This window comes from Macrotis lagotis, chromosome 8 (assembly GCF_037893015.1).
Source record: "Macrotis lagotis isolate mMagLag1 chromosome 8, bilby.v1.9.chrom.fasta, whole genome shotgun sequence".
Classification (NCBI taxonomy): domain Eukaryota; kingdom Metazoa; phylum Chordata; class Mammalia; order Peramelemorphia; family Peramelidae; genus Macrotis; species Macrotis lagotis.
Genome location: NC_133665.1, coordinates 104571945 through 104592802, shown reverse-complemented (window position 1 = coordinate 104592802; position 20858 = coordinate 104571945). Strand labels below are relative to the sequence as shown.

At 39.6% G+C, this 20858-nt stretch overlaps 1 protein-coding gene across 1 annotated transcript in view; it reads left to right on the top strand.

Annotated features, from left to right (window-relative positions):
* SLC25A20 (solute carrier family 25 member 20) overlaps positions 1–19110 on the top strand; it is a 43253-nt gene extending 24143 nt beyond the window's left edge. The window contains exons 4-9 of the mRNA XM_074197890.1: positions 3722–3812; positions 13186–13303; positions 14872–14944; positions 15559–15668; positions 16248–16372; positions 18226–19110. Coding sequence (XP_074053991.1) covers positions 3722–3812; positions 13186–13303; positions 14872–14944; positions 15559–15668; positions 16248–16372; positions 18226–18288 — 580 coding nt within the window. The 3' untranslated portion in view covers positions 18289–19110. The remainder of the gene's footprint in view (positions 1–3721; positions 3813–13185; positions 13304–14871; positions 14945–15558; positions 15669–16247; positions 16373–18225) is intronic.
* The last annotated feature ends 1748 nt before the right edge of the window (positions 19111–20858 follow it).

Below are 20858 nucleotides of genomic sequence, written 5' to 3'. Positions count from 1 at the left end.
TATGAACACAGGGTTTCCTGACTCTAGCTCTAGCTCTTCATCTTCTATACCATATTGCATGTTATGATTTTCTCAGTATATATTTCTGGATCAATGTATTAACAATTCAGCTATTATAATATATTCCAAAATACAAAATTTTCTTACCTTATAAAATTGTGTTCTTATACTCAAAAAAGTTGGTATTTATTAGATGAATTCTAAGGATCTTTCCACATGTTAGTTTTGTGACTCCATGATCTTATTCTTGGAACCAAAGGTAAGAATATTCTTTTTATCTTCCTTCCCAGGTGGTTGTGAACTGGTGAAGGAAAGGGGATGCTTTTATTCTTTCTCTTTACCAGGGCTGTCCAACCTTACTTTTAAAAGTTTTTATTGAAATAATATACAAAATATTTTAATTTGCCATTTTAGTGAGAATTCTGTGGTAGCTCAGCTTCATTTATTAAAGCCTTTAGTAAACCCATAGACTGCCGGATAAAATCACCCTGTGGGCCACATTATGGATAGCTCTGCTTTATACCATGTTCCGAGATATTTTTGTTTTATTTTGTTTTGTTTTTTTGTTTTTCTTTTGCAAGGCAATGGGGTTAAGTGACTTGCTCAAGGTCACACAGCTAGGCAGTTGTTAAGTGTCTGATGCTGGATTTGAACTCAGGTCCTCCTGACTCCAGAGCTGGTGTTCTATCTACTGCACCACCTAGCTGCTCCCATGCTTAGATATATTTTAATAGTTTTAACAATTTCTCCATGTGAATGTTATTTTTGGAAGATGAAGTTCAGCCTGGAGCATTGTCTAAGTCAAAGTAGACTACAAAGCCAACTGAGCCATTCTGGCTTCCAGTTTATTCTAAAAAATCAGTTTCCTAAAATGTTGTTAAGAGTAGTTAAAAGAAATATTTTAAAGCTAGAAGTCACATATAAGCTTTATTGTCAATTCCTATTTGAAATATTAATCCCTCCCCAAAAGGGTAACCAGCCCTGGTGCTGTCTTCTGTAGCATTGGTAGGGAGCAGATGGCAGTAAGGAGCGCTGGATTCCCTCTGACAACACACATCTGTCACTGTGGGGCTCCCTGCTAGGCTTCTGGCTTTGGTACCAACAGGATCTCTTTTCAGATCTTTGGCCAGGATCCTTAGCAAAAGGCCAACTGGACAATGGATCTCAGTCAGATATTAAACTTAGTCCACTCCCTAGAAGAGCAGAAGTGAAAGAGCCTGGCAACCTGGATTATTATCATTGGACATTGGAGTCCTACAACATGTATCTGCTCTCACATCTAATTGGCTCAATAGAGTCCTACTTTTTCAAGAATAATGTGCCTAAGTTACTTAGTTTTGATTTTCCAGAGGAAGCCATAGGTGTCCCAAGATTTCATCTGTAGTGGTTCTCTGTTCTGCTAGCACTCTGTAAATGTAGGGCTAGAGGGCACAAAGTTTGCTTTGATATTCAGAGTTTCTCTTTTTTATCCATCCCTTTATCCTTCCATTTCTAAGTGTCTACTTAATCATGCTTTGGGAGCTGTATAGCATTTAAAGAAGATACTCTCTCTTCCTGCCCCTCTGGAACTCAGAGATCAATAGAAATGTGCTGATATCACTAGAGGGTGGTACATAAAGGCAGTTGTGAATATAATGGGAGATTTAGGAGACATGGAGCCACACTGCACCTGAACATTAACTTAGGTACATAAGCAGCTAAAAATGTTTCCTCACTTGACTTATCAACATTTGTTCCTAAAATGGAAATTAGATATGTTGAACAGAAATAGGCAGGAAGGTGGAGCCACTTTTTATGGACTCTTATTTGTCCTGAAATAGATATAAGGGAGCAAAGGTGAAGAAAGGCAGAAGCACTTGGCCTCTCATGTCTGATGGGAAGAATTATGCATGCAAGGTTTCTAAATGGGCAAGAGTTGTTTCAGGGACTTTAATTAGGGTATTGGCAGAGGGTGAACATCAGGATTGGGAGTCAATACATTCGAGTGTGAATCTCTCATTGAAGATCTGAAGCCACTCTTTCCAAATCGGTCTCAAACTTGCTCCATCTCACTGACATTTGTTCTAATCTATCTTTTGTACAAGAATCCCCTCTAGAATACCTGATTATTCAACTTTTGCCTGAAGACCTCTGTGAAGGTAACCTACTTCCTAATGAGGCATACTATTCTACTTTTGAATAACATTACATGTTAGGAACATATTCCTAACCTCTAGCTTCAGTTTGCCTCTTTGTAATTTCTACCTGTTACTCTCCGTTCTTTTTATTGAGTCCACTCAGCCTCATGATTACAATGATCAAAAGGTCACCTTACAAGAGAAAGAAGCATTTTTCTTCTCCATACTATGACTTCATGTAGTTCCATTGATCCTTCCTTTTTATAGACAAGATATTTCCTCTTCTCCCTCTTTTTACCACCTCACAAGCCACTGAATTCCTATCATTCTTGGTGAATGTACACCATTCCCAGACTTCAGGAATTTACTTCCTCTTAGCTTTATTCCTACTTTCCTGTGACTATAGCCAAGGTCTAAGCTTCATCAGGTTAATTGGAATTCTATAATTTCCCCTGATATAGAACCTATTCTGAAGGTGGCAGAGAAGGGTTTAGAAGTTCAATCCATTGTTGATGAAAGGCAAAATCCTGAATCCCTAAATTGAAAATCCCCTTTTCAACCTGGAAACTGGGATGGGAGCAACTGTTACTCAACTGTTGTGCCAGCTTGTGAATGCCATTTGTATTAAACTCTTCTGGTTTGTCAGGCTCCTCATGGCCAAGCAGAGTTTTTCAAAAGTTATTTTCCCAGGCTACTCTAGCTCTTGCTGAAATATAACCAACTTCAACTCTGTTCCTTGACCATACTAACCATGTTCAAAGATTGGTCTGAATAGGAATGTAAACTGAGCCAGACAGGAAGTCACCAAAGTCACTGCTGGAAAGGCAGTGACATGGTAGGAAACACTAGACTTAGGATCCAAAGAGTCCTGTGTTCAAGTGTTACTTTCCACCCTTACTAGCTTTATAACCATTGGAAAGGCTTCTCTGTCCTCCTATTTCTCCATCTATAAAATACGATTAATAATATCTCTCATATTGACTTTTCAAAGTTATGAGATCAAATGAGAAAAACTCTGTAAAGCTCACTGTTAACCTTAAAGCCCTATCAGTTGTTACTAAATTATTAAAGTTCTTTGGCCATAGACAAGGCCATTGAGATGCCATTGTAGACTAAAGGTGGGCAGCAGCTTCACAGAATTAAAGACTGGTTCTGTTCATCCACCTCCTTCCTAATAATGAAATAGCCAATAGTTATTCCATGTATCCCCCAGTGCTAAACTGTTCAGACTTGGAGGGCAGAGTATCCTCAGTTCTTTTGTGACCCTCAAAAGCCAACTTATATCTACACTTAGTGGGCTTTAGGAAATGAGCCAAAATTACTTCTTAATTCAGACTTCCCACTCTTTTTGGTATGGAAGATCACAGTGGTACAAAATCTTCCTGACCCTTGGACCTTGGACCCAGGAAAAGCATGACAAAAAGAGAACAAAATCCAAACTTCAACTGTATAATTAACTTTGCAATTATGATTCTTCCAAATACCTTTTGCAACCTTCCAAAAACAACTGTTAGGGTAAAAAAGCTGTCTTATTTCTGAAATTTCCTGCATCGTGTATAGTTAATCATGTCTCATTCTGTGTTTCTTTTTTTCCCCCACTCTAGCTATCCCCAGCTGTTTGCAGCTGGGATGCTATCTGGTGTGTTTACAACAGGAATCATGACTCCTGGAGAAAGAATCAAGTGTCTCTTACAGGTAAGTAGGAGGAAAGTATTCTGCTTTTAATTTTTTGCCTTTGTTTGCCATTTTTAAAAGTCCCTCCATTCCTTAAATACCAGATACTAGATACATATACAAATTGTTTTTAAAGTTTATAGGGATAGGGGAATTCTTAACTATCAATTCATCTATATACATTCACACATTCATTAAATGTCTCCTGTATGCTAGACACTATTACTTGAGATAAAGATTCAAGAATGAAATAGCCCCTCTCCCCAAGGAGTGTATTTTCTATTAGAAGATATAACATATATAGGTACAGTCAAAACAGAAAAAAAATGTGATTTTAGGGGGAAGATACTAGGTGCTGGGGATTAGGAAAGGCTTCATATAATGTAAGAAGTTGGTGCTTGAGCTGTTCTTTGAAGGAAAGTAGGAGTTCAAATAGACAGATTGAGGCAAGGAGAGAGAAACAGTGGAAAAGGATGAAAGCAGGATATGAAATACCTTGTGTGAGGACAAGCAAGAAGGTTACTTTAGTTGGACTGAAATATGTATAAAGAAGTGGATTATAAAGATGGAAAGCCTGTGTTGAATTCTAGATGCAGTGAAGCGCCATTAGAATTTGTTTAAGTAGGAAAATGATGTAATCACACCTGCATTTGAGGAAAATCCTTGGCAGCTGTGTGGGGAAAGACTTGAGACTGGGAGACATTTAGGAGGTTTTTATATATAATTCTCTTAAGAAATGCTATCCACATCCAGAGAAAAAAAACGATGGAGTTTAAATATAGATTGAAGCATTCTTTTTTCCTCTAATCGTCAGTATTCTTGCTTTTTTTGGTCTGAATTTTCTTTTTCAATATGACTAATGTGGAAATATTTTATATAACTGCACATGTATAATCTGTTTGCCTTCTCAAAGAAGGGTCAGGGAATTGGGAGAGGGAGAGAAAGAATTTGGAATTTAAAAATAAAAAACTAATGTTAAAACTGTTTGTTTAAAAGCTTAGACCTTTCAGCTGCCCCACAGTGCTTGATATTTCAGAGTTGATGGTTCTATGAGTAACTTTAAATCACATAAGCTAGAAAAAGAAACTATATTTCTAGGAACACTACCATCCATTTTCAACATAAAACACAACTCATACCCATATAAGGTCTACCATATACACTTCATTGCCCAACCCTACTGTAGTTAAATTTCATCACACATTTGGGATCCATGGAATCTAATGCAAAAAAAAAAATGTTGTTTGGAAATATCAAAACATTGTTATGTAAGAAATTACAAATTAAGATTCATTCAATTGCGGTTTAAGCTGTGCCTGAACTGTCTGTGGAATGCATTGTGAAATGTAAAACCAACCAAGTATCAATAAAGCTTAGAGACTTAAAAAAACAAAAAAAAGTTTGTTTTACATGTCAATGAGAAAAAATAAAATTAAAATTAAATGCAAAAAAGTTAATCAATACAACTGAAAGTTGTTTATCAAATGTCCCACTAGAGTGCCAAAAATAATGAATAACTGTAAAAATTCATTGTTGATAATAATGTGTGAAAATAGCATTTTAATACATAATTCATTGGCGCTATCAACTGGTAGAAACATTCTTATGACCAAGATGATAAAATGTACTTTCCACACAGTGATTTCATTGTTGACATTATCTCAACAAACATTTTTAAAAGGGGGGTGGGGGGAGAGGAAGTTCTTATCTGTACAGAAACATTTATAATCATTCTATTTGTAATAACAAAAAAAAAGATATAAACTACTGCAAGTAGAGATAGCTACCTTCTATTGTTAACATAATAGAACATATTCCATGAAAATGCTAAATATCAAACAAATAAATATGCAAATAAAAGGTGATGCAAACAGAAAGCAGTAAAACTAGAATGTAGAACAAAGAAGTAAAAAATAAAGAAGTTGGAAATATCAGAATTTTAAACACCATGTGAAAGGTGTGCTGCACTAATTTTTTTGCTTTCCTTTTCATTCATTAAAGTGTTTCAAACCTTGTTTAAGATTTCTCATTTGGGTATTTATTTGTTTTTGTTGGTAATTATTATCTTTTTAATACAAAAAATAAATCTTTATGCCAGGGCTTCTCCTTAAGTCTTTCCCCAAATACCAGTAACTTTCCACATCAGAGAACTGAGCATGGGATTTTTCAGCTAACATATTCACTCATTCAACAAACACAAGCTATATACCCATCTTAAAGAAGATGGAGAAGATAACTTACCTCCATAGAAATTAAGAGACCTAGAACAGATATATAGTACAACACAGGAAAATAGTTCAATATATCATAAATAATAAAGAAATTCAATGTTAGGTCAAAAGCACTGGGAAGAAGGTGGGTTATGAGCTATCTATTAAAGGGAGAGTAAGATTTGGATAGGGGAGAATAGGAATGAGAGGTCAACATTGTTTCAGGTCTGATCCATTGCAATGTTTTTCTGATTGGAATTGTCATGGATCTTTGTATTTCTGAGAATAGCTAAATCATTTACAGTAAATCATTGTACAATATTTCTGTTACTGTGTAAAATGTTCAGGCTCTGCTCACTTTACTTTGAATCAGTTCATTTAAGTCTTCTAGGTTTTTCTGAAGGTAGTATGCTCTTTATTTCTTATAACACAATAGTATTTTATCACAAAATTATAAAACACAACTTGTTCTGCTCTTCCCCAATTCCTAATTCTTAGACAATACAAAAAGAACTGCTATAAATATATTTGCATATGTTCTTTTTTCTTTGATTTCTTTGGACCTGGTAGTGATTATTGCTGGGTCAACAAGTATGCAGGGTTTTATATTCCTTTGACTGTAATTCCAAGTTGCTCTCCATAGTGGTTGGATCAGTTCATAATTTCATCAACAGTGTATTAGTGTCCTTATTTTTCCATATTTTCCCCAACATTTGACACTTTCCTTTTCTGTCATATTAACTAATCTGATAGGTGTGAGGTGAAATACTTTGGAGTTGATTTAATTTGCCTTTCTCTAATCAGAAGTGATTTAGAGTAGGGTTTTTTCTCATATAATTAGACATATCTTTGATTTTTTTTCTTAATCCAAAAATTTCCTGTTCATACCTTTTGACCATTTTTCAACTGGGGAAAAATTCAGTCTTGTAAATTTAACTCAATTCTCCATATAGTTGGGAAATAAGATCTTTTATCAGGAAAAACTTGTTAAAAAATTTATCACGGGGACAGAACAAAGATGGCGACAGGAGAAGAGCCTCTCCTAAGTATCTCTCCATAATATTTCAAAAATCTTTAAATTATGACTCTTAACTAAATTTTCAAGAGACAGAATCTACAGAAAGATCCAGTGAGGCAATTTTCCTGACCAAGGTAACCTGGAAAATAATGGAAAAGGCTCCACACCACGGTGTTAGAGAGGCAGATTGCCAGAGTAAAAAAAACTTCAGCCTCCAGAGGCAGCCCTAGGGTACCTGGGAGCCACCGCTCATAGCAGCTGGGGCAGTTTCCTGACCTGCACCCTGGGGTGCACAGGAATAAGTTGGAGGATCAGTGGAAGGGACCTCTGCCAGAGCAAGCACTGGCAAGGCCCTCAGGGCAGTTATGGAAGTTAGTGTGGTCAGCACAGCCCAGATCCAGGAAACAGAAGCAGGCATCCAGCCAGCAAACAGGAGCCCCCAGGCAACTGAGCCTTGAGTACTCAGCCCATTGAAGGTAGGGGAGTGGAGAGAGACGAGGTCTGTCCTCTGTATCTGGAACAGGACTCTGGGACTTTGACCACATTCGGATCCTAATGGCAGTCTAGGCCCTCCATAGAATGGGGCCACACCCACGTCAGCCCAATGGCAGAGGGGTGTGCTTGTGGTCATTCACAGACCAAGAGGGAAGTCAGAGATTCACACACTGAGATCATGGGGGGGGTCCCAGTAATACTCAAAAGCTTAGGAACCTCCTGAATTGTCTATGATCCCAAGAAGGATCAAAATACTCAATATGAAGAAGTACAAGTTCCTGCATCTAAAGACTCCAAGAAAAACGAAAATTGGGCTCAGGCTATGACAGAGCTCAAAAAAGATTTTGAGGGGTGACTAGGTGGTACAGTGGATAGAGTACTGGCCCTATAGTCAGAAGTACTTGAGTTCAACTCCTGCCTCAGACACTTAATAATTACCCAGCTGTGTGGCCTTGGGCAAGCCACTTAACCCCATTACCTTGCAAAAAAACCTAAAAAAAGCAAGTAAGGCAGAAGAAAAATTGAGAAAAGAAATGAGAGAGATGCAGGAAAAACATGAAAAAGAGGTCAGCAGCTTAGTCGAGATCCAAAAAAATGCTGAAGAAAATAACATGTTAAAAACCAGCATAGGTCAAATGGATAAAACAGTTCAAAAAGATATTGAGGAGAAGAATGCTTTAAAAAGAAGAATTGGCCAGATGAAAAAAGAGATAAGAAGGCTCTCTGAAGAAAACAAATCCTTCAGATATAGAATGGAGTTAAAGGAAGCTGATGACTTTAAGGGAAATAAGACACAATACTTCAACACCAAAAGAATGAAAAATTAGAAGAAAATGTGGAACATCTCATTGAAAAAACAACTGATCTGGAAAACAAACTGAGGAAAGATAATTTAAAAATTATTGGGATACCTGAAAGTCAAGATCAGGAAAAGAGCCTTGACCTCATTTTTAAAGACTTCCTACAGGAAAATTGCCCTGATATCCTAGAAGCAGAGGGCAAAATAGAAATTGAGAGAATCCACCAATCTCCCCTGGAAAGAGATCTAAAAAACACCCCCCAGGAATATTATAGCCAAGTTCCAGAACTCCCAAGTCAAAGAGAAAATATTACAAGCAGCCAGAAGGACACAATTCAAATATTGTGGAGCTGCAGTCAGGATCACACAGGACTTCGCAGCAACTACATTAAGGCTCATAGGGCTTGGAATATAATATTCTAAAAGGCAAAAGAGCTTGGAATGCAACCAAGAATCAACTACCCAGCAAAAAATGAACATCCTCTTCTAGGGGAAAAGAAGGACTTTCAATGAACCAGGGGAACTTCAGTTGTTCCTGTTGAAACAACCAGAGCTGTACATAATTTTGACCTTCAAATACAGGATTCAGGTGAAGAATAGAGAGTGGAGGAGAAGGGTAAAACATGAGGGACTTAATGATGATGAACTGCATGTATTCCTGCATAGGAGAATGATACTGATAATACTCATATAAAACTTCTCATTTAATAGTGCAGGTAGAAAGAGCTTTTATATATGAAGCAAAGGAGAGAGCTGAATTTGAAGATATAATATATTGTAAAAATGGAGTCAATGGCTAAAAGGGAAATGGAGGGGAGTAAGAGAAAGAAGAGGTGGGAAAGGCCAAGATATTTTGTATAATTAGATTTTTTTATTGTAATGATATGCAAGGGGGGGAAGGCGAGGGGGAATGAGGGAACCTTTACTCTCATTAGAGGTGGCTGGGAGAGGAAACAGCATAAACACTCAGTGGGGTTTAGACATCTAGAGTAAAAAGGAGAGGAGGGGGACGGGGGAAGGGGGGGATGTGGGGGAGAATGGTCAGATAAAACACAATTTCTTTTATACTTCTTGCAAGAGCCTGGGGTTGGGTGGACTGTCCAGGACCACGAGGCCTGGTGGTTGCTGGGTCTCTGGGGTGGTATGTGGGCTCGGAGCCTTTTGGCCCCAGAGCCAGTGATCAGTCCGCTGTGCCACTCAGCGCCACTACCCTACAGCACATTTTAGAAGAGGGGCAGAGTGAAAGGAGAGAGAAAATATAGTATATGGTAGTCGGGAGGTAGGGATGGAGGGAGTTGGGATCAGCAACGGCAAAGGGGAAAAATATGGAAGTAGCTTTTGTGATGGACTTACCATAAAGAATATGATCCACTGGAGACAGATCTGGTGGTGTCAGAACACAGACTGAAGCACAATTTTTTTCTCTTTCTTTTACTTTATTTCTCTAGATGTTCTATATTTTTTTGGGGAAGGGGGTATTATTGTTTACTCTTTTTTTTAACTTTATTAAATTTATTTTTTATTCTCATTTTGTACAAATTTTTTTTACATTAATAAAATATTCTTGTTTACAAGTAAACAAAATACCCCTCCCCCTGTGAATATAGATAGACTTGCTTGGGCGAAAAAAGTAAAGGGGAGAGAAAAAAAATTAAAATAAAAAATAATAATAGTAATTGTAGGTATGGCCAGGTGGCGCAATGGACGAAGCAGCAGCCCTGGAGCCACAAGCACCCGAGCCCATATCCAACCTCATAAACCCAACAATCACCCAGTCGTGTGACATGCAAGCCATCCGATCCCCACTGCCCTGCAAAAACCAAAACGAAGAAAAAAAACAGACCCAAAGTAAAATAAAATAGTAATAATAGTAGGGGTGGCTGGGTGGCAGACAGAGCATTAGCCCTTGAGCCAGGAGCACCTGGGTCCAAATCCGGCCCCAGACACCCAAAGATCACCCTGCTGTGTGGTCCCAGGCAGGTCACCCAGTCCCACTTGCCCTGCATCCTTCCCCAAATAATAATATTTGTTCCAACACCAACAACTTTGTCACGGGTGGATCACATTCTTTATGATAAGTCCATCACAAAAGTTACTTCCATATTTTTCCAACGTTGCCATTGCTGATCGCAACTCCCTCCTTTCTTATTTCTCCACTACTATGTACTATATTTTCTCTCTCCTTTCACTCTGACTCTGCTGTATGGTTGCTGAGTGGCGCAGCAGACAGATCCCTGGTCTTGGGGCCAAGAAGCCCTGAGCCCCCATACCACCCCTTAGGCCCAGAATCCACCTGGCCCTATGGTCCTGGGCAGACCTTCCAATCCCAGCCCCTTGCAAGAAGTAAAAAAGAAAATGTGTTATATCTGACCACTCTCCCCCCATGGTCCATCCTCTCCTCCTTTATTCACATCCCCACCCCTTTCCCCTGCTCCCCCCTCCTTCTTACTCCAGATGTCTATACCCCATTGAGTATATTTGCTGTTTCCTCTCCTAGCCATCTCTGATGAGAGCAAAGTTTCCCTCATTCCCCCTTGCCTCCGCGCTTCCATATCATTGCAATAGCTCATTGTAATAAAAAAAATCTTATTATATGAAATATCTTGGACTATTCCCCCTCTTTTTTCTTTCTCCCATTCCATTTCCCTTTTTTTTTATTGACTCCATTTTTACACCATATTTTATCTTCGAATTTAGCTTTCTCCTGTGCTTCAACTATAAAAGCTCCCTCTACCTGCTCTATTAACTGAGAAGGTTCATATGAGTATTATCAGTGTCATTTTTCTATGCAGGATTACATGCAGTTCATCCTCATTAAGTCCCTCATATTTCCCCCCTATCCTCCAATCTCCATGCTTCACCTGAGTCCTGTATCTGAAGATCAAACCTTCTGTTCAGCTCTGGCCATTCCAAAAGGAACATTTGAAATTCCCCTGGTTCATTGAAAGTCCATCTGTTTCCCTGGAAGAGGACATTCAATTTTGCTGGGTAGTTGATTCTCGGTTGCATTCTAAGCTCTTTTGCCTTGTGGTATGTTATATTCCAAGCCCTATGAGCTTTTAATGTAGTTGCTGCTAAGTCCTGTGAGATCCTGATTGCAGCTCCACGGTATTTGAATTGTGTCCTTCTGGCTGCTTGTAATATTTTCTCTTTGACTTGGGAGTTCTGGAACTTGGCTATAATATTCCTAGGGGTTGGTTTTTTGGGATCTCTTTCTCGGGGGGATCGGTGGATTCTCTCCATTTCTATTTTGCCCTCTGCTTCTAGAATATCAGGGCAATTTTCCTGTAGTAATTCTTTGAAAATGATGTCAAGGCTCTTTTCCTGATCATGACTTTCAGGTATTCCAATAATTTTTAAGTTATCTTTCCTCAGTCTGTTTTCCATATCAGTTGTTTTTTTTTCAATGAGATGTTTCACATTTTCTTTTAATTTTTCATTCCTTTGGTTTTGAAGTATTGAGTTCTGATTTCTCGTAAATTCAACAATCTCCCTGAGTTCTATTCTTTGTCTGAAGGATTTGTTTTCCTCAGAGCTTTCTTATCTCTTTTTCCATCTGGCCAATTCTGCTTTTTAAAGCATTCTTCTCCTCAATAACTTTTTGAACTGTTTTATCCATTTGACCTAAGCTGGTTTTTAGCATGCTACTTTCTTCAGCATTTTTTTGGATTTCCTTGACTAAGCTGCTGACTTTATTTTCATGTTTTTCCTGTATCTGTCTCATTTCTTTTCCCAGTTTTTCTTCTAACTCCCTCATTTGGTTTTCAAAGTATTTTTTGAGCTCTGTCATAACCTGAGCCCAATTTCTGGTTTTCTTGGAGTCTTTAGATGCAGGAACTTGTGCTTCTTCATCTTCAGATTGAGTGTTTTGATCCTTCTTGGGCTCACAGGCAAAATATTTCTCAATGATGTTCCTCTTATTTCTCTGCTCATTTTCCCAGCCTTAGCCTGTTTTGGGGGTGCTTCCTGAGCTTTTGGGACACTCCCACAAGGGTCTCAGTGTGTGAGTCTCTATCCTCTTTCCTGGTCTGTGAATGAGCATAAGTGCCCCCCTCCTCTGCCACAGGGCTGAGGTGGAGGGGCCCCTGCTGTTCTGTTGGGGGGCCTGGACTGTGATCAGGATCTGAATGTGTTCAGGATCTGAATATGTTCAGAACCCCAGAGTCCTGTTCCAGGGGCAGAGCTCTGCAGTCTCTCTCTTCACTCCCCTCCCTGGGTTCAATGGGCTCATGCCCTGGGGGTTCCTGCTTACCAGCTCCACCTGCTTGTTTCCTTGATCTGGACTGCCTTGGCTATGCTGCTTGCTGTATGCCCTGAGGGCAGAGGTCCCCGTACCCCCCCTTCCCCCAATTTGTGCCAGTGCTCCCCGGGGGTAGGTCAAGAAACTTCCTGGCTGCTGTGAGCTGGGGCTCCCAGCGCCCTGGGGCTGCCTCTGGGAGGCTGAAGTTCTTTCACTCTGGCTGGCCACCACTCTGGTGGACAGCCCCTCCAACCCTGGAGAGCAGAGCCCTTCTGCTCTTTTCCAGGTTACCTTGAATAGGAGAACTGCCTCACTGGGTCCCTCTTTGGGTTCTGTCTCTTGAAAATTTTGTTAGAGGCATTAGTTTAGAAGTTTTATGAGAGAGTGCCTAAAAGATGATCTTCTCTTGTCACCATCTTCGCTCCACCCCCCCTTTCAATTTTCTCCAGATGTTTATCCTATTTAACTTCTATAAAATTTTATTCATCTTAACTTCTTTCTTATTTTATGGTTAGATTTATCTAGTTCTGAGAGGGGAAAGTTGAGGTTCCCCAATAGCATAGTTTCGTTGTCCCTCCCTTGGGTTGCTTCACTTTTAATAATCTGATTTTTCTTACTCTCTTTTCCCCCAGATTCAGGCTTCCTCAGGAGAAACAAAATACCATGGTGCTTTGGACTGTGTAAAAAAACTATATCAAGAAGCTGGAATAAGAGGCATTTACAAAGGAACCATGCTTACGCTTATGCGAGGTAACCACTAGGGATCATCCTTACAGAGTGTGCAGAACTTCTATGAAAGTCATAAGTAGGGATTTTTTTCACCCCCCATTTATGCCAGGATACAAGGTTTATTTTTCATCTTTAAGTTGATGTTGACTCTTAAACAGCAGTAGCTTCAGATTCTTGAATTGGGAGCAGATCTTTAGAGAAATCAAAATAGGCAAGAGGTCATTTGAGTCAAATGCCGATTTGGACATGATGCATAAGCTGGTCTGTTGGATACTGATGGATAGCTTTTTCCCATAAAGGATGGTGAGGGGCAGCTAGGTGGTGCAGTGGATAGAGTACCAGCCCTGGAGTCAGGAGTACCTGAGTTCAAATCTGATCTCAGATACTTAATAATTACCTAGCTGTGTGGCTTTGGGCAAGCCACTTAACTCCATTTGTCTTGCAAAATTCTGAAGGAAAAAAAAAGATGGTGAGTACTACAGAAGAGCATTACCAGCAGTCCTCAGGGTGGTTTCTTTGCAGATTTTTCATATAGAAGACTGTGGCAGCTGGGATGAGAAAAAAAAGTGATGGACAGAGATATTCAGGGAAAAAGAGCAGTCCCTTAGGTTGAGATTATGATATGGCATAGATAGTAAATTGGAGGAGATTGGACTGCATTGTATAAGAGGAATGTCTCAACTGATGTGGGTGATGGAATAGATCTACTCCTTCCACACACTGAAGACTTTATATCAGGGAGTGGGTCTTGTATTCATGAGAAAATCTTAGGATGGATCCTGAATTGAGCTTTGCACCATTTACCAATTTTTTGGGGGGTAGGGTGGGGTAGAGAGGGAGGTAAGAAAAACTTATTGAATTTTTTAACATACTTTCAAATAACAATAATGAATTAAATTTTGTAATTGTTCAGATTTAATATTGGTAAACCCAACATAACTAGTCTAATTTATTGTGAAGAAGGTAAAACTGATAAACTGAAAATATTCTAATGATTTTTAATTTTCTTCATTTCTTCATTGTGGATACTCCCTCCAGATACCAACCCCTCTATACCTAAGTAGATAATTCATTTTTTAAATAATAGATTTATATTAATATCTTCTTTCACATTGCCTGGATTTCCTCTTGAATCCTTTCTCTTCTTTCCTACAAAAGAACAGTACTTTATAATAAAGATTTTCTTTTTTAAAAAAGAAGAAAAAAATCAACAAAACCAATAACCACTGAAAAAAAATCTGATGTTATAGGCAATGTTGCATATCCATGGATCACTGTCCTATCCCTCTGTAAGAGGGATGGTGAGAGGTATCTTTTCACATCTGTGTTTGGTTTTGGTTTTTGCAAGGCAATGGGGTTAAGTGACTTGCCCAAGATTACACAGCTATGTAATTATTAAGTGTTGGAGGCTGGATTTGAACTCAGGTCCACCTGACTCCAGAGCCAGTGCTCTAGTCACTGCACCACCTAGATACCTCAATATCTGTTTTTGAGGACCACTTTTTTAACCATATAGTCTTAAATTCAAGAACATTGGCTAGTTTTACTTTATTTTTTTTTTTAGCAAATATCTTTCTTGACACAAACAGATGTTCCTGCCAGTGGGATGTACTTCATGACTTATGAATGGCTGAAAGATCTCCTCACGCCAGAAGGCAAAAGGTAGGTAGAAGAGGTTTTCCTAGGGATTGCTGCTCTTAATTAGGAAAGAACTGAAGTGAAAGTGGCCTCTAGGATTGGCTCAGTTTCTCCTCTGGGTAGTAGATGTGAAGGTCTTGACCTCCTGTCTTCTTTTCTTTACTGCCTTCTCTAGACCAGGACTAACACTCCCACACTGGGACTGGAGTGGATGGCTCAGCTATTTCTGAACAAAAAAGATACTGCTTCTCAGCTGCATTTCTCTTATTTGGTCCCCCTTCTTGCAGCTCCTTGCATTTCTTGAGGCTGCCTAAGAAGTGAAGAGGAAGCCCTCTTCTTTCTCCTGTAGCTGCTATGATACTCCTTGAACCCCAAAAGACCTCTCCACCACCTGTACTTGCTTCTCTCAGCTCCTATGGCCTCTCTCTTCCTCTTTATTTTTTCTTTTAGTTTTTGCTAGGCAATGGGGTTAAGTGGCTTGCCCAAGGCCACACAGCTGGGTACTTATTAAGTGTCTGAGGCCTGATTTGAACTCAGGTAGTCATGACTCCAGGGCCGGTGCTCTGTCTACTGCACCACCTAGCCGCCCTGTCTCTCTTCCTCTTAACCATGTTGTTACAATGGTTTGTTTTCTGCAGTGTTAGTGAGCTCAGTCCCCCTCGAATCCTGTTGGCTGGAGGTTTTGCAGGAATCTTCAACTGGATTGTGGCTATCCCTCCTGATGTACTGAAGTCCCGCTTCCAGACAGGTGAGAGAGAATCAGGGCACCTGGTGGGTAGAGGAGGGTTTGTTTCATCCTTTGCTTTTGATCTTAAGATTTTCTTGAAGTATAAAATGGTTGCAAAGTATAATTAGCTCTCCACTGATTGGTGTAATCTCCAAAGCAGTGCCCCATTCCCTAGCTGATTTCCCCATGAATCTCAAGGTAGACTCATTACTGGGAATATAGATTCATTGTAATGTAAGCCTGGGTTAAAAAAAAAATTGACAAGATAAATCTACTTTTCTTCCAAAACCTAAATCCTATATAGAACCACATTAGAAGGACAAACAGAAAATGATCTGTGGGTTATTCATCCACTACCCCTTTCTGTGTCAGGTTGTGAGGTCAGTTCTTGGTAAGTGGATAAGTTAAAAGATAAGTTTGAGGAAGTAAAGTCCTGGTTCAGTCGGTTGTTTTAAAGCTTCAGTCTTTTTTGTTAGCTACTGTGTTCCCCAGTGACATATTCTGGCAGCCTGAGCCACTGCTAATGCATCCCCCTTCTTAACTCATCCAGGGGTTCCCACTAGCTTTTTGAAGCCTTAGTTGCTTGTTTTCCTTCAACAGCCCCACCTGGCAAATACCCTAATGGGTTCCGAGATGTGCTGAGGGAACTGATCCGAGAAGAGGGTATCACATCCCTGTATAAAGGTTTTACTGCTGTAATGATCCGTGCCTTTCCAGCAAATGCTGTAAGTTCAAAATAATAAAATCAGTTGCTTATAATTCTATAGTGTTTGAAAGTTTGCAGAGTATCAAGGGTTATTTTTAAAGATAAAGAAACTTGTTTTTAAAGATAAAGAAACTGAGATTTAGAAAATTGAAATGGAACCCAGGTCTCCACATTCCACTTCCAAAACTATTCCCGTGACCCTGTGCAATGTTTACACCATAACTTACATTTATATAGCTCTTAAAAGTATACCAACTAGCCAGTGCACATCAAACAATAGTGTAGGAATTATTAGTCCTATTTTATGGATGAGGAAACTAAGATTAGAAAATAGCAGATAAGCAGTATGACACCATGTCATCCAGAAGCTCCAAGCTTCTCCAAGAACTCCAGAAGTTGCTGTTGCTGCCACTTGGAATTCTCCAAGCTAAGGGCCAGATAGCATGAGGCTGGCAAAGCAGCTCACCTGAAGCAGATGGCACCTTCTTTCTGATTTCTGATTTAATCATATATTATATAGTTGTTATTGAAGCCTGCCCTCTCCATCCTCCAGTGGAAGTGGAAAGTCACATCTTTAGGTTTTAAGATTCTGCATCCTGTCTAGATTTCAGAGAGTATCTGCTGTGTTTGAAAAATTACCATGGGGGATCCTGGGTACCTGAACTATTTGAGTTCTACAAAAAGTTAGGGCACAGGATCTTCACATGTGCTTCTTTCCTCTGGGCTTTGAATTATTCTGAGCCTGCACCCTGGAAACTAACTGGTCTCTTATGTCTTAAATTTTTGAAGAAAAGCTCTTAACAAAGAGGCAGCAATTCCTTGTTCTGTACGTTGGGAATGTGAGTCACAGAATGTTAGAGTTGGAAAGGATGTTGTAACCCACCATCCTTATTTTATAGCAGAGGAAGCTGACCAGCCAAGGAAAAGATTTTCCCAAGTCATAACTTGCTAATTATGGGGCCAAGTCAGAATTTGAACTAAGGTATTCAAATTTATGGTCTGTTATAGTACCTCTACTATCCCTATTATACTATCCAGTGTACAACTTTTATTTCATTACTTGACCAAAAGCAGAGATTACTTGTTTTCCCTTTAGTAAAGGTTCTGAATTTGTTTGGTGTCACAGACCAATGTCTGGTGAGGCTTTTGAAATCTTCTCATAATCATATTTTTAAATGTATAAGATAAACTATATAACATTATAAAGGAAACCCATTACAATGAAATAAGTTTATTATTAAATATTAAAAAAACAAAAGTTCACAAACCAAAGGTTGCACACACCTGGCCTAGAGCCTCAAAAGTTAACCAGCTTTAATAAGCAGTAACTAAGCACCTATCTATATATGGCAGTCTTAATGCTCTTGAGTTGCAAAGAAAGGCAAAAAATCCAAACCCCAGTTAAGTTGTTGACTAGCATTTCTTAGGATTTACTATGCTAGGTGCTGGAGATACAAAGATAAAAACCAAAAACATTCCCTACCTTTAAGGAGCTTATCTTCTAGTAAAATAAGAGATCATTATCTGAGATCATGGAGGTGACACATTCACAGGTTGTGGTGAGACCTAGGTTATGACTACCTCTGTGAGTGACTAGGGTTCCAGGAACTGAGCTTGTTGAATAGGTAGGTGGTAGATAACAGGGTGTTGAGAAACAGTAGGGAGATTGACTGTTGGGGATATGTCTGTGGCTACTCTATTGACTTGAAGTAGTTATTTTATTTTAACAGCAGTTAAACTGATTAAACCTTTTTTACTTTTCAGAGGTGCCTGAATTTGTAGCAGGGGAGGATGTATAGAGAGCTAGTCTCCCCATGATGTAGAGTATCAGTACCTTCCTAATACCCCTTTTGTCTCTTTTTTTCCCCCTAGGCCTGTTTCCTTGGTTTTGAAATTGCCATGAAGTTCCTTAATTGGATTGCACCTAATTACTGAAACTCAGAAATCTTAAAACTCTCTAGACAAAGAGAGGAGGAGCACAATGACAAGGGAAGGGAAAGGACTGGATTCAATTTGGCAAGAAGCTGCATATTGGTGGGGGGCAGGCGGGGAACCAGAATGAAGAAATAAGAGCACTTAATGAACTTTGTGTAACTTATGCCTTAAAAACATTCTTTGGCTGGTACACAGTGTGCCATTTTGAAACTTGAATTTAGTCTTGGTGATTTAAGATGATTTCATAATGCTTTGGAGGTGGAAGTCTGTACCTAGCCTCAAAATTGAATCTATTTTGCACCTATGCCACTACCCAACTTTTATAAACCTGCTATGTAGGAGATCTTCCTCAGTTCTAGAAGGGCCGTGAATCCCATTAACAACAATACCAGAGACTTATTTTAATACCAACTAGCCTTCAGTTGAGAAGACTGTTCAAGCACCATTTGACAAGTACTTAATTCTCAGGACACCTTTGAACCTTTGGTTGCACATGTTGAAATGTGACAGTAGTTTATTGTCTTTATTTGTGCTGTCTTCGGATATATATTTACGAGCATATCACTAGCTTGTCAACACTGGGGTTGTTTTCATGTAACTAATCGAGAAGTGAAATAAAATAGCCTAATTCTGGCAGGATTGTGTGGGAAAGTGTCCTCTTCCCCCAACCAACTCCCACTCTGTAGGACAATTTTGAATCAACAATCGAGTCATGGAATTAGTGAGGATAAATTGGATGTGTGGGAGAACTCCTACATTCTTTCCTCTGTGATGAGGGGATCCTCTTTTATCAGGAAATAATAAATACCATTTTTTCTCTGATTTTTGTTCTTCTGACTGTACTTCTTAGTGGGCAGCCTGTTAGCTGGCTGATGCCAAGGACTAATGAAAGCAACTGTTAAGGCTTCTCTTGACCTTCAGATTCGATCCAGTTCTACCTCTGTGAGGAGTTTTTCTGTATCCTACTCTTCCTGCTGAGGAAAGAAGAGGGAAGAGAACTGGATTGCCTGCTGTCTTTCTACCTGGTTAATTTATAGGATCAGATTCATAACTGCAAGAGACCTTATCTTAGGAATCACGTAACCCAGCTGCCTCATTTTATAGGAAAGACTTTTGAGGTCCACAGAAGGCTGGTGACTTAATGTAAGATCACCTCACAACACAGCCAAGATTCCCACTTAGGCCCTTTGACTCTACATTCAATATTCTCTTTGCTATATTCCTTTGCCCTTGTCAGACTCCTAGTTTCATTAAAATGAGACTGTGGTTTTATCTCCCCAAGCAAGGTCTCTTCAATCTGCTCCTTGGCCATAATCTGCACCTCTCTTCAGTATAGAACCCCACTGCCACTAGTCCTTGGTGGTGTCCTTGTTCTCTGTTAATTGTTTGTTCATCCAGTCCTGGTCTCTGGCTTCTGCCTCTAGTGGGAGACTCTCCCCACAGCTTTCCTTGCCTTTCCCAGGCCCCCAAGGATGCCTGGGGGTGGGGGTGGAGTCTTTTCCCTGAAACCACTGCTTCTTCCCAGATGATGTTGTTAGGTCACTTGTATTGAAGCCAATGCCAGCTTTATTGCATGTCCCAGCACTATTTCTTGGGAGAGTTGAGTCTGAAACCTAGTTAGTCTTTTTCCAGCTGAAAGCTGGATTATTTGCCATGTAAGACATTGAATATGAAATGTTCTGTAAACCTTAGGGCACTATTTTAAATTCTACCACCTGTCATCATCATCATCATCATCATCCTTGTTATTAATTACATTATAAAAAGGAGCATTCACAATCCTCAAACACAGCAGCTTTCTCCTCCTTTGGGTGCTTAATGGATATTAAAGTCTAAAAAGGAAAGCATTCTGTGAACATCTCTGAATGGAATCAAGCAGATGGAGAGAGTAGCTTTTCCCAGGCGCTTGGAGCAGAAGCCTCATTTTTATAACTGCACACTAATGCTAGTTAGAGATATTTTCATTCTCCTTTCAGGAGGGGACCTGCCACCTCCCCAGCTTCTGTCACCTCTAGATAGACTCTGCTAGAATCCAGACAGTGATTCTGAAGGCAAAATTGCAGCAGCTGAAAGTCTGGCAGTGATTGAAGATGAATGAAACTGAGTTAAGTTTTAGTAACAGGGTCAGCAGGCTTCTCTCCCCAAGGGACTGTAGTCTGTTTGTTTAAAGCAGTCCTGTTTTTATGCCAGGGCAACCATGCTGATTCTCACGGACCTTCTAATGTCAGTTGGATTGGGTTGTCATGTCACAGAAAGAGCGTGAGACTTGGAGTCAGGAGACCTGGGTTTGAATCTCAGCTCTTCCACTTGCTAGCTATTGGCTTTAAGTGACTGAGAAGTTAGGCCCAAAGAGAGGGGGACTGGAGGGATGCCTAATTTATTGAGGCTGCTGCAGGGTACCAGGACATGGAGAGTTGGGTGAGTTTCTCACTATTCAAGGAATGTTCCAATGAGCCAGCCCCCTCCCTCTAATGACCTTCTCATTGCTGGATCTGCCCCAGACATGTGCTTTCAAACTCTCTTGCTAAGAGAGCCCTTATCCTTAGCCATAAAAAGGCGGAGAATTTTGG